The sequence below is a fragment of the Sturnira hondurensis genome, unplaced genomic scaffold (assembly GCF_014824575.4).
Source record: "Sturnira hondurensis isolate 20B ecotype Veracruz unplaced genomic scaffold, ASM1482457v3 Scaffold0001509, whole genome shotgun sequence".
NCBI lineage: Eukaryota > Metazoa > Chordata > Mammalia > Chiroptera > Phyllostomidae > Sturnira > Sturnira hondurensis.
This window is the reverse complement of record NW_028074140.1, coordinates 5,231,889-5,244,664: the sequence shown is the minus strand read 5'-3', so window position 1 is coordinate 5,244,664 and position 12,776 is coordinate 5,231,889. Positions and strand designations below refer to the sequence as shown.

Here is a 12,776-nt window from a genome sequence, read left to right as displayed (position 1 = left end):
TTTTCAGATGTCTGAAAATACCTGATAAATGTAAATTTGCCTTTCTTTAAGAAAAGTAAGCTTCAAACATCAAAAATTATAAAGCACAAATTGTGTTCAGGTAATACTTGGAGGGAGTGCCTTTCAGGAGCACACTTTCCTGGTAGTTTTAACATGTGATTGGGTAAATATACAACTTCAAGATTGTGTCTTTTATTAAAACCAGGCACACCTTTATTTACACAAGCAGTGTTTGTGAGAATTTTTCATTTCATAGACGTTGCTAACAGACTGTTTTATAACAGCTAACAGAGGTTCACCCATTTTATTGTGGGACATGAAGTGACAACTTTCTTATGGTCTAGTGTTCTTTATCATAACAAATGGTAAATATTACAGCATTCTATTTGTAGAAATGGAAAAATGAGTCTCATATATCTGTCTTTGTTAGGAAAAGCCTTCAGAGCTTGGGAAATGACATTTAACTGTTGTATTTATCTCCTTTCACATCTTGTTGAGGAAGAAAACAAAAAATTTCTTTGGCAAATATTGCAAAGGACAAAAGCTTTAATCCTTACTTTCCCCCATTTATGCAATAAAACCCTCCCTCTCAATATTGATGTAGAACTTGGGAGTAGATGGATAATATTAATAGAGAAAGGGAAAAATATTGCTTGCCAGATTACATGAGTTCCAGTTCTTAAAAAATTAAGAATGAGCTAAAGTAATGCAAGTTTGAGTGCTGCCATGTTAAAGCATTTTCTAAGTTCGAGGCATCTGTAAACATGGAATATTTAGTGGTGATTTCAGTTAGAGCACTTGGCTTTTTTAGGAATCAGGAATAGATGAAAAAGGAGCAGTGAAAATGTGGCCTTTTAGTGGTAACTGTCATTTGTGTGTATACATTTATTCTTCCTTCCCAGATTTGCCTCGACTTTGCTGATTGCAAAGCTGTTTTTACTCATCCATTCATTCTATCCATTCAAGGACTTCTACTCATATGGGTTTTTAAATAAAGAATTTGGTTTAGAGGAATCTTTGCTCAGATATATAAGTATTTTTAAATTTTTTTGTGGAGACTGACACTGTATCAGATGTTAAAAAGGAAAAAATTGTTCCTAATGTAATAATAGGGAAGAATAGTATAAAATCACATTACGAAATTTAGCGTTTTATGCCTGTGGTATATAAATCTATTGATCTTGACAACTTATGTTCAGAAGGCAGATGTAGTGATTCACTTGTCCACCTTTTTCATACCTGCTGAAGTTACTAGTCAAGATGAAGTCTCAATAAAATATGTGACAAATGTAGATTTCCTTGGTCCGCTTTAATGGAAGCTTTATTTAGTATTGTCATGTTCACTTTTCTTTTAGTTGTGTCCCACCAGGTATCTTCTTCTTACTCTCTTTTTGAAGATATTTTTTGTCTATTGCTTTGAACCTTATTTTATAATATTCCTTTTGATCACTTTTTCACCCTGTTATTTTAGTATCTTGTTGAAGCTTATTTGAAATTAAGTACATGTTATTTATTTCTCTGTAATAAGTATTTTTGAAATAACATTGTCTTTTATTTTTTTCAATTATTATTGAGTATTCATGAATAAAGAGACTAGGATTTGAGAAATACATTGCCAGTTGCTTTGTGTTAATAAAAATCTTTGTTTCATAGAACAGTGATATTTCAGGCCTTTAAGTGGTAAGTACTCTGAATAGGAGAAAAGGAATCACAGACTTTACACTGTTCCAAAAATGTTCTTTCTGTGCTATCATTCTGTGTTGGATTTATATCATATAGTATCTAGGTTAATTGCCCAAATTTCTGAGGCCTGCTCTTTAAGCCTCCCAAACAGCCTTTTAACAGGCTGTTAAAGATATGTGTTTACATTTTAACAGTTTAAAATTGTATTGCGTGAATACTTGCTTTCTTAAAGCATGATGTGCATAATTGATATTTTCTTGATGTCTTAGGTCATAATTTTTGTATTATTACTATTTTATATGGTGATACCTTCAAAGTCAGTTAGAGAGTGCTAGGATGTATACTTTAATCTAAATAAATTTAGAGAAAATGCATGTGAATAGTTTTTTTTTTAAATAGACATTATTTTTTAGAGCAGTTTCGGTTCACAGCAAAATTAGATAGAAGGTACAGAGTCATCTTTTTTTAATATCCCATGTCCCCACGCCTATGTTATCTACATCCCCTACCAGAAGAGTACATTTTTTATAATTGGTATACATACATTGACATGTCATTGTCACACAGTTTACTTTAGGGTTCACTCTTGGTGTTGTGTATTCTTTGGTTTTAGACAAATTTGTGATAACGTGTATCACCATTATAGTATCAAGCAGAATAGTTTCACTTCCTCCACGCTCCATCTAATTTGCCCTTTCTCCTTCCAACCCCGGGTAACCATTGGTCTTTTTACTGTTTCCATAGTTTTTCCTTTTTCAGATTCCATATAGTTGGAGTCATACAGTATGTAGCCTTTCATACTGGGTTAGTTCCCATAGTAATATGCCTTTAAGATTCCTTTATGTTCGCCCTGGCCGGTGTAGCTCAGTGGATTGAGCGCATGCCTGCGAACCAGGGGGTCGTGGTTCCCAGTCGGCACGTGCCTGGGTTGCAGGCCATTTCCCAGCAGGGGATGCATGAGAGGCAACCATACATTGATATTTCTCTCCCTCTCTCCTTTCCTTCCCCTCTAAAGGTAAATAAATAAAATCTTTAAAAAAAGATTCCTTTATGTTTTTCATGGCTTGATAGCTCATTTCTTTTTAGTGCTGAATAATATGGCATTGTCTGGAAGTATTGTAGATTAATTAATCACCTCCTAAGGACATCTTCATTGTTTCCAAGTTTTGGAATGCTGCTATAAATGTTTGTGTGCGGGTTTTTGTGTGGACATAAATTTCCTACTCTTTTGGGTAAATACCAAGGATCTTAATGCTGGATTGTATGGTAAGAGTACCATTTGTTGAAAATACTTATATTTGCTTAATTTATTGCCCTTGCTCCTTTATCAAACACCAGTTGACTATATTTTTATATGGACCTGTTTCTAGGCCATGTATTCTGTCCATTGATCTGTCTATTCTTTTGCAAACACCATGCTCTCTTGATTACTGTAGCTGTATAGTAAGTCTTAAAGTGGTGTATATTTGAATGAATGTTGTCTTAAACTTCAATCTTGCTTATTTTTTTATACCCAAACATAGATGCTCAATCGCTTTTTGAGAATGGCACAAAAGTAATTTAAGGGAGGAAAGGATAGTTTTGTAAAGAAACTGTGTGAGAATAACTAGATATCAATGTTGAAAAAAATCAGCCTAAATCCTTACCCCACACCAAAATTAAATGAAAAAAAATTACTTCAAATGAATTGTAGATTTAAATGTAAGAATCAAAACTGTATAATTTCTTGAAGAAAAAGTGGGAGAAGAAAGGTTGTGACCTTAGGGTAGTCAAAGATTTTCTAGATAGGACAAAAAAACATTAATAATAAAATTTTTAAAACCTTGGTAAATTGGGCTTCTTTCAAAGAACAGAAGTTTATATTTTGATGAAAGCTTAATTTATCAGGGTGGGAGAAAGTATTTGTAACATGTATATGTATCTGAATATATAAGCAGGTCTTACAACTTTATAATAAGACTAAGAGTAGGACTTAGTATTTGAAGAGACATTTAACAAAAGGATGTATGAATGACCAGTAACATACGAAATGATGTTCAAAAATATTAATTACCAGTAAGATTGAAATTTAACCACAATAAACTAACACTTCGGGGCCACTAGCATGACTAAAGTTTAAAATTGACTATACTAATAGTTGAACAGGCCTGAAGCAATGGAACTCTCATACTTCGCTGGTTGAAATGTAAAATGGCACAACCCTTGGGAGAATATTTACCCAAGAGAAATGAAAACATATGTCCACATGAAGACTTGTACAGGAATGTTCTTAACAGTTTTATTCACAATAGCCCCAAATTGGGAACTATACAAAAAGGTCCTTAAATAGGCAAATGGATAAGTATATTGTGGTATACTATTTATTTATAATAAATAATGAAAGTTTGTCAATTCATGCAACAACATGAATGAATCTTGAAAACATTATGCTGAGGCAAAAGATAAAGACACAAGGGTCCATACTGTGTGAATCCATTCATGTGAAAGTCTATTAAAGAAATCAAATTTTATATAGAGTGACAAAAAGCAGATACGTGGTTTGGTGCCAGGGGAGTGGGAGAAAACAGACAAGAGGCGTAAGGGAGCTTTTTGGAGTGCTGGAGATACTTCTTGGTTGTGATGGTGCTTAGGTTTGTGTATTGTAAAAGTTCATCAAAGTGTACCCTTGTGATGGGTGTATTTTATTACATGTTAATTATAGTTACATGAAAGAAGTTTCTTTTTTAGTGCTTATAAAATCTAACTCTACTTCAGAATTATCTGCTAAATGTTTTAAAATGTACATTCTTCTACCCCATGTCATACCCAAAGAATCAATCTCTGGCATTAGACCTGCTTATTTGAGGTTTTTAAAAAGATTCAGGGGTTTATTCTGATTCTCAGGACTTCAGAAATAATTTTTTTTGGTGTGGCTTTTTTAATATTTCTAGGATCTCATACAATGTAATTTTAGTAATAAAAGGCAGTACTGATTTTGTTCATGTTATTCACACTCACTTTCATTAATGGCTTTAAAAAGAACTTTAAAAAGTAAAAAGTATATTTTACTTATTTTGAAAGTTTGCTGTTTTCAACAGCGTATGCTTACATTATTATGTAGAAGAAAAGAATTCCTATTATACCCCAATTTTTTGAGTATAAGAAATGAGAAATTTCAATGTCCTGTGTAGACCTCCAATTTTATATACCCCTGATTACTACTGTTTGATGCATGTTATTTTAGGTATTTTCCTATGCTTATAGAAAACAGACATATATCTGGCATTGTATATTTCCAAATATCCATTTATGAATTTAAATAGTATGTGTTGAGCACCTGCTCTGTGGCAGCCATTACACGAGGTCCTGAGGAGAATGAGTCAAAGAGACCACTGGCCTCCTGTGACTTGCTGTTTAATGGTGGGAATATTGATACTGATTAAATAATAACACAAACGTTTTAAAACTGTGTAGCAGTTGTTACAGAAGACAATTATGGAATGTTATGAATTTATATAGCAAAAATCAAAACCTTTTCTGAAGCTTTAACCCTAGTTTAGATCTCTGCTTTGAAGTTTGTCTTTTCAAAAGCATTTCATATTACCTGGTGAGTGTGATTATTCATTCGTATAAAACATCTTTCACAGGAACATCCTTTTATTAATATATTGTTCTTTCCTTTTATTGTTAGTCAGCATTTTTATGTTAATTTAAATTACCGAAAAATCTTAAGCATTTAACTTCAGTGATGAAAAATTGAAAAAATGCACTCAGCAAATATTTATAAGTAACTCCTTCAGTCTAAGTCTGTGATTGTCACTCAGTTGTGTGCTATATCATTTGTTACTGAAACAGTAATAGCTTGAAAATGATGATTTGTTCTAGCAGCATATTTTCTGAGGGGCTATTAATGTTGGTATGTGTCAAACACAAGTATTTTTTAAAAATGTATATTACACAAAATACTAATTGTGTTTAAAGTTACTGAAAAGTTTGTGGGATAGAAATTTTGTGCTCGTGTAAGTTTAGGAAATGCAGGTTTAAATAAAGTGAAACATTTTTAGGGTTTAATATTTAAGGTTAACAAGGGATAGTGTTTTTTAGAATCTTTAATGTATTCTGAATTTTTAAAGATTTTTATTTATTTGTTTTTTAGAGGGAGGGAAGGAAGGGAGGGAGAGAAAAGGAACATGGATGTGTGAGAGAAACATTGATCCATTGCCTCTTGAACACCCCCCAACTGGGGACTGGGCCCGCAACCCAGTCATGTGCCCTGACCAGGAATTGGACTGGTGACCTTTGCTTTGTGGGACGACACTCAAGCAGCTGAGCCAGGGTGGTCAGGGCTATGATCTGAATCTTTAAGACAGAGCTATAGTCCACAGTGACACTATTTGACTGTGGAACCATTTCCCCCTTGCCTTGTGATTCTATGAATAGATATCTAAGGAGATAAATGATTTCTCAGTAACACCTCAAGAGACACGGTGGCATATTTTAAAGAAGCATGATATTTTTAACATAAAAACGTTGTTTAACTAGCATGATCTGTTGCTTATAAGCACTAGATCTGTATTTTTGTATTTACATTCTGAACTTTTGGGAATTAATTGATACATAACTAAAGAATCAGTTCTCTATTTTTGCATTCTTAACTGGAGGAGGAAAGTGAACTTTTGTTTTTCTTATATTTCAGAACAAAGTAGAAGAGATGACTTAGAAGCCTTAGGTCATATGTTCATGTATTTTCTTAGAGGCAGTCTTCCTTGGCAAGGTTTAAAGGTAATTGTTTTTGTATTTCCTTATTGAATTTCATAAATTGTTAATGTATTATGATCCTGTCTTCCAAGTATTTAATTTTAAAATTACCACTTTCATAAGTTTTTTTATTTTCTTCTTATTTTAGGCTGATACATTAAAAGAGCGGTATCAGAAAATTGGAGATACAAAACGAGCTACACCGATAGAGGTGTTATGTGAGAATTTTCCAGGTAATGGATAATGCCATATTGATACATATGCTCATATACAGAAGACCAGAAGTGCTAGTCATTACTATAGCTATAAATACTTTTTTCATGTTTTTAAAAAATTGAGCTCCAAATATGATCTAAAAAATGTCAGCATTTGATGCACAGGCCACAGGGACAGTTTGTATATTTGCTTTGTTAAGATGGTATTAGTAGAAGAAAATCCCATCTTTTGTTAGTATTGACAAATATTAGCTGAAGTTAATACTGGCATACTTTTAGTAAGTTATATTTGCCAGAAAAATACCAACTGTAAGGTTCTGGTGTATAATGTTAGTCATTTGAGTCTCGTTGTCAAACTAAAAAAAAAGTGGGTATGTGATGTATGATTTAGTCTAGTTTTCACAGAATAGTAAAATATTACTACCCTTATGTTTAAGCTAATTTTGTATTGGGGACCTTTGTGAAAATAGTTTTGTTTTCATATAGATTTTTGGCAACTCTAACAGAAATTTAAGATTTTTAAATCAACTAAGAAGAATAAAAATAAGAATAATATGTTGCTAATGTATTAAGATACCTGATTTTAATGTGATTTGTGTAATAACATTGAGTAAAAAGAGAACCAACTTGAAGATACAGGACCGAATTCATATCTCACTTTGATATTCACGGGTTCTCCTATACAGGGCTGGCATTATTATGGTAATAATATCAGCAGTATAATCTCTGGTAGCTCTTCCTCAAGCTTGCTGTCTTATTCATTGTCAGCAAACTTTGTTTTTCCTTATTAGTCTAGAACTAGCAGTTTAAGTGTAGGCAGATTGACCCCCTGTGCAAATTTCTGCAGGAAAAATGGTGGTGCCTAAGCAAATTAACCAGATAATTTGCTAGAAATCGGAGTAGTGAGATTCAACATGTGAGGAAGGTCACTGGGTGCTGCTTTTCATTGGCCATTGTGCTGTGTGTGATCCTGTTCTTATTGGTTACCATGAGAGAACTGGATCAGCAAAAGCAGCTAGGTGTAACCTACCATTTCTTACTACAGTGATGTTTTTGTGCTGTCATAGTGAAACACTGTTTTTGCTCACCATTTTGCCTATTGATTTTTATGACTTTTTTTATTCCGAAAGTATGTATGGCCTTTTAAAATATATAATGCATTTGGAAATTTTAATGGCATGCATGATTGTTAATTATATGACCAGGAGTTAAAAGAAGAAATAAACCGAGCTTCCGTGTTGTGTTTCTGAGATGTTTTTTATTTATTTTGCTAGGTCAGTTGATTCAAATGCTGCACATAGTCACGGTTAGGAATTTAAATCCTCTATTGGTCAGTTAGTTTATATCACTGAGTCCATTGGACCAGCAAGCTAGTGATTCAATTCCTACCAATATTTTAAATAGTTTTTAAAATTTATGAGCTGAGTATGGTGCCCTGTGATTAGATAATCATGCATTAAGTTGGTAATTCAACCTCTAATATTGTCAAAGTTTTTAATCTAAAAAATTGTAAAATAAAAATTTTAGCCTTTCTTACTGAAGTGAAGCAAAAATAATGTCTGTTAAACTTCTCATTTCCCTTTGTTCCTATTTCCTTTTCTACCTTCTTTTCCTTTTATTTTAAAAAATTCATTGTAATTATATTTATAAAATTTTAAATTGTAATAGAATTTTGTTTTTTCTATTTTTATAATACTATGATCATTTAGACATTTAAGTAATTTTATTACTGATGAGCATATAGAAAAGCATAATCAGAATAATTTTCATTTTTTTCTAGAAGAAATGGCAACGTATCTTCGTTATGTAAGAAGACTAGATTTTTTTGAAAAGCCAGACTATGACTACCTAAGAAAGCTTTTTACTGACTTGTTTGATCGAAAAGGATACATGTTTGATTATGAATATGACTGGATTGGTAAACAGTTGGTGAGTACTTTGTGGTATATAATAAAAGATTTTACTGTGTTTCTTTTCCACAGGATAGATTCTTCAGCTGAAAATAGTTGAGAACAAATATTTTTTAGAAAGGGTTCATTTAATTTTCTTTTTAGGAATAGTTCAGGTAAAACACTACACTGCTATTTTTTGAAGTTTATAAAAACCCTGCATTTGGACTCTGCTTTTTAGAGTGTTATTTTGAACTTTCCATTTCTGATTTAATTCTTAATGTCAAATATATTTTCTTTTGGTATTATATTTTAGTGATTAAAAGATCAGCTAGTTTTGTTTTATGTTTAATTTAGTCATCTTTCAAAACATTTGTAATTTAAAGATATTTTAACTATTCTAACAGGTTTAAGGTATCTTTTGAAATAGATTGATACTTGGAACATGTTTAGGTTTTTAAAACTGTACCTAAGTTTTCATGACTTAAAAAATTATCTTTATTATAACTGCAGGATTAGTGTTCATCACTTAAAGAGACAAATAATTATATTTTTTCTTTGAAGAGATGACTTATAAAACATCAAGTGTTCTCAGTAGTTTTTTTTTTAAATAAATAAGAATGTCTTGCAAAATTTTCCTTTTTTGTGCATCACTGTTAACAAAGTTTTACCTGTGCATAGAGCTACTGAACCCTCAGATTTCAGTATGTTTGAAAAATTGACTTAAAGCAATTAATCTGTCTTTTTCATAAATCTAAAATGATTTGAATATATATGCTATCTGTGAAGCAAATAACTTTGATTCAAGTAATTTTGAATTGTATTTGAAAACTAAAAATTTTAAAAGCCTCTTCTGAGTGACAGTACGCAGTTTTATTAGCTTATTTAAAAATTGTTTCCTTAATTTTTAAAAATAACTTATTCTGCTTATACATTAGCTTTGAAAATGAGAAACACAAACAGATCACCTTCCTTTTTTGGCTTGAAAAAGTAACTTAAAAGTAACGACAGCATTAGAAGATCTTTGTAGATATAAAAACAAATGCTTGATGAAGCATTTAAATACAGGGTCCAGCAGAAGAAGGCCTGCTTGAGTGTGGTTGGTAGGATAGTAATATGGGTGTAATTATTTATAGTTTTTATATGAACATTTTACCTAAAATGTCATATGATGTGCTTGAGTGTGATATTTTTATGTTACAGAATTATTAGCTTATGATTTTGTAATAAAAAGGGTTTTTTTGTGCCAGACTCTGTATTTTGAAAATAGTTTAAAGAGTAGCTATGTTCTCTTTGCTCTAACCTGTCAGCTTTCATGTTTTGAGAATGATTTTTTTAAGGCCTTACTTTATTCCAGTCTTTTATTTTGTCCTTGATTCTTGTAAATAGCTAAATGTTATTAAATACGATTTCTGAAATAGATTGCAATTGATGCTAATTGTTATTGTATTGTAGCCTACTCCAGTAGGGGCAGTTCAGCAAGATCCTGCTCTATCATCAAACAGAGAAGCACATCAACACAGAGATAAGATGCAACAATCTAAAAACCAGGTTTGCTGCCCTTTTAGATAAGAAATGTCTTAGTCTTCTTCAGTATTGCCTTCTGATGGTATATAAATGTATTTGATGTTTTATGATGCCCAGATGACTGCATTATATGTGTATTTGCATGTGTGTGAGTATATACATACACATCTATATACATAGTAAAAGCATGAAATACATATTTTTCCTCAATAGATAAAGCAGATTATGTACACACAGGTTAACAATTGAAAATACATATCTCCGCATAATGTTCACTAATTAATTTAATCATAAATTTATGATTTAATGGTATAAATTTGTATAATTTTGAGCAACATTTGACATTCTATTAGAAGTATTTGAATACTCTGTTAGAATGAATTATAACAATAGTTGCTCTTTTGAACTATAGTTTAATACATTATTTACTGAATTTCTGGTATTGGAAAGCTACTATTCTCCATGTTGCAGAAATGTAGAAGTAAAAAAAAACAATACGAGCTATAAGAAATGGTTTTGTAATGAGTGGCTAGGAGCTCCCTCAATCTCTGCTATCATTCATACTTGGATATGGTTTAACCCTGGGGAAATTACTTATCTCTCAAAGCTTCAGTTCTCTCTTTTACAACATAGAAATAATGCATACTAATTCCTAGCATATAGTAAGCCTTCAATAAATCTCAACTCATGGCTGGTATTGTTGTGATCATGATTATTATAATAAATTCACTACATTACAAAGCAGAATTAATTTCAGTTGCATGAAATATATTAATAAAACGCCATGGAAGATCATTGGAATATGTAGGAACTGTAAAGATTTTCCATGGAGAAGGTGATTTTTGAAATGAGCCTGAAGAATGAATGAAATTTTTGAAGGCAAATTAAGGAATAGGGGATTTTAAAGGAATGTCAACAATATAAAACATGAAGCAGGAGTTTAAAAATACAGAATTTGAGGAATAGCAAGCAGTTCAGTTTACTTGGAGCATAGAGTAGATTCAAGACAACATGTAGAATTTTTACTGAGAGTGAAGAGTTTGTATTTCCTGGGTAAGATAATTGAAGGCTGTTAAAATTTTTGAGCAATGTCTTCACTTTTCTCTCTCCTATTTTTGTAAAAAGAAGGTTTATTGAAGCCATCTTTGACATAAAAAATTTTGCTATCACCTTAAGTTAAAAGTGTCTTTAGTATTTTTTATTTTAATCATTTTTAGGGAAGGATATTACACTATCCTTTTTTACTTTTACATCTTTCGTCCTATCAGAGTTTGAATAAGGATTAAACAAGAGATCAAAAATCAAAGGAAAGAACACAATTCATTAAAAATCATTGCAAAATAAAATGCTACATTTCAGGGATGTTTAACAGTATTCTTTAAAGTACAGCCAATTTTAAAAGTTTAGTTTTAGAATTTTGCCTTAGAAAAATTGGGACAATAAAGGGTCTTGTATGTGAATGGATTCAAAATATAAATTATAACTAGTTGATATCTTGAACACTCTGACAAGATACTGTGTATAGAAAGAAATGTCTTAGAAGTCAAGACTCAGAGCTTGTATTTTTAAATCAGAGTTAATTTCTCAGATGTACTTTGGAAGAAAATCAATAATTCATGTTCCCTGAAGATTCCCACTTGAGCTCTTAGGTATTGTAATAAGTAAAACTTCTTTTATTGCTGAATTAAAATTTAATTTAAGTATTAATATTTTAGAGTTTAACTTTGTAAGTGTTTTGGACATGTCATACCAGCTAGATTGTGAGCTCACTGAGGGCGGGAATCATTTTATTCAGTAGTCCTTGTTGCACTAGGTGTAGGCAGTCAGTTTTTTTTTCAGGAAATTGATATAGTTTACATGTTGAATTTGAAACCTAGATATGCAAACTATCATCATAATAGAAAAGTTTATGTAGAAAAAATTCTCAAATATCTGTGAAGCAGTAAACAGTTGTGTGAGAAACCTATCGTTTATAATCCCAAGAAAGAAAAGTTAATTTAATTCTCTAAATGACCAAAACCTTCATTATGTCCCAAGATAAACAATTTGTAACCTAGAATCAGTGGTTGAAGTTTAGTGGATCCTGATAGTTTATAAAAGTGGTGGGTGCCTGTAAATGTTTATTCTGAGGAGGGGTTGCAAAGCTTTCACTATCTTCTTTAAGAGGTCCATGACCCAAATGTCGCCTATTGTTCTAGGCAACATTTAGATATTTGTCTGAATTTTAGCATCGTTTTCATTCTTCCAGCCTGTTTGGATTTGATCTCACCTAATTTATTTAAGCCACAAATCTTCTAAATTTTGGAGATGAGTTCAGAGGATTTAATGAAAAGACATTATAAAACTATCGTAATTGTTTTGATGACATACTTCATGCCACACAGTATGTAATTTTACACTGTACAATTTAATTTAGGGAACTTAGTGCCTTAATTTTTATTTTATTCAGTGTGTCTATTTGAATTTAATATCTCTTCCCCAAAGGGGTGCTCTGGCCACTGATATTCTTAGGCTCCCTTTAAATCAATGTGCTTGGCCCTCCATGGCAAGATTTTTGTGACTTTGGTTAAAAAAGAAATTCAGGAGCACTGAAGGCCTTAAATCATAGGTAATGGTGGTAAGGAGCCAGGCAGTGTTATTGGAGGAATAGTAAGCTCCGAGTTTGAATGTCTGCTACACTCCTTGCAACCTCTGTGATTTAGGGAAGTGTTGAACTTCTCAATGT

General features: G+C 31.8%; 1 protein-coding gene across 8 annotated transcripts in view; it reads left to right on the top strand.

Annotated features, from left to right (window-relative positions):
* Positions 1-12,776, top strand: part of CSNK1G3 (casein kinase 1 gamma 3) — a 105,699-nt gene that overhangs the window by 69,752 nt on the left and 23,171 nt on the right. For 4 of the 8 annotated variants that reach the window (XM_037028694.1, XM_037028712.1, XM_037028730.1 and 1 more), the window contains exons 7-10: positions 6,359-6,444; positions 6,569-6,653; positions 8,419-8,564; positions 9,980-10,075. In XM_037028694.1, coding sequence (XP_036884589.1) covers positions 6,359-6,444; positions 6,569-6,653; positions 8,419-8,564; positions 9,980-10,075 — 413 coding nt within the window. Of the gene's footprint in view, positions 1-6,358; positions 6,445-6,568; positions 6,654-8,415; positions 8,565-9,979; positions 10,076-12,776 lie in introns of all 8 variants that reach the window. The other 4 variants (XM_037028703.1, XM_037028684.1, XM_037028720.1 and 1 more) reach the window with 1 other exon arrangement.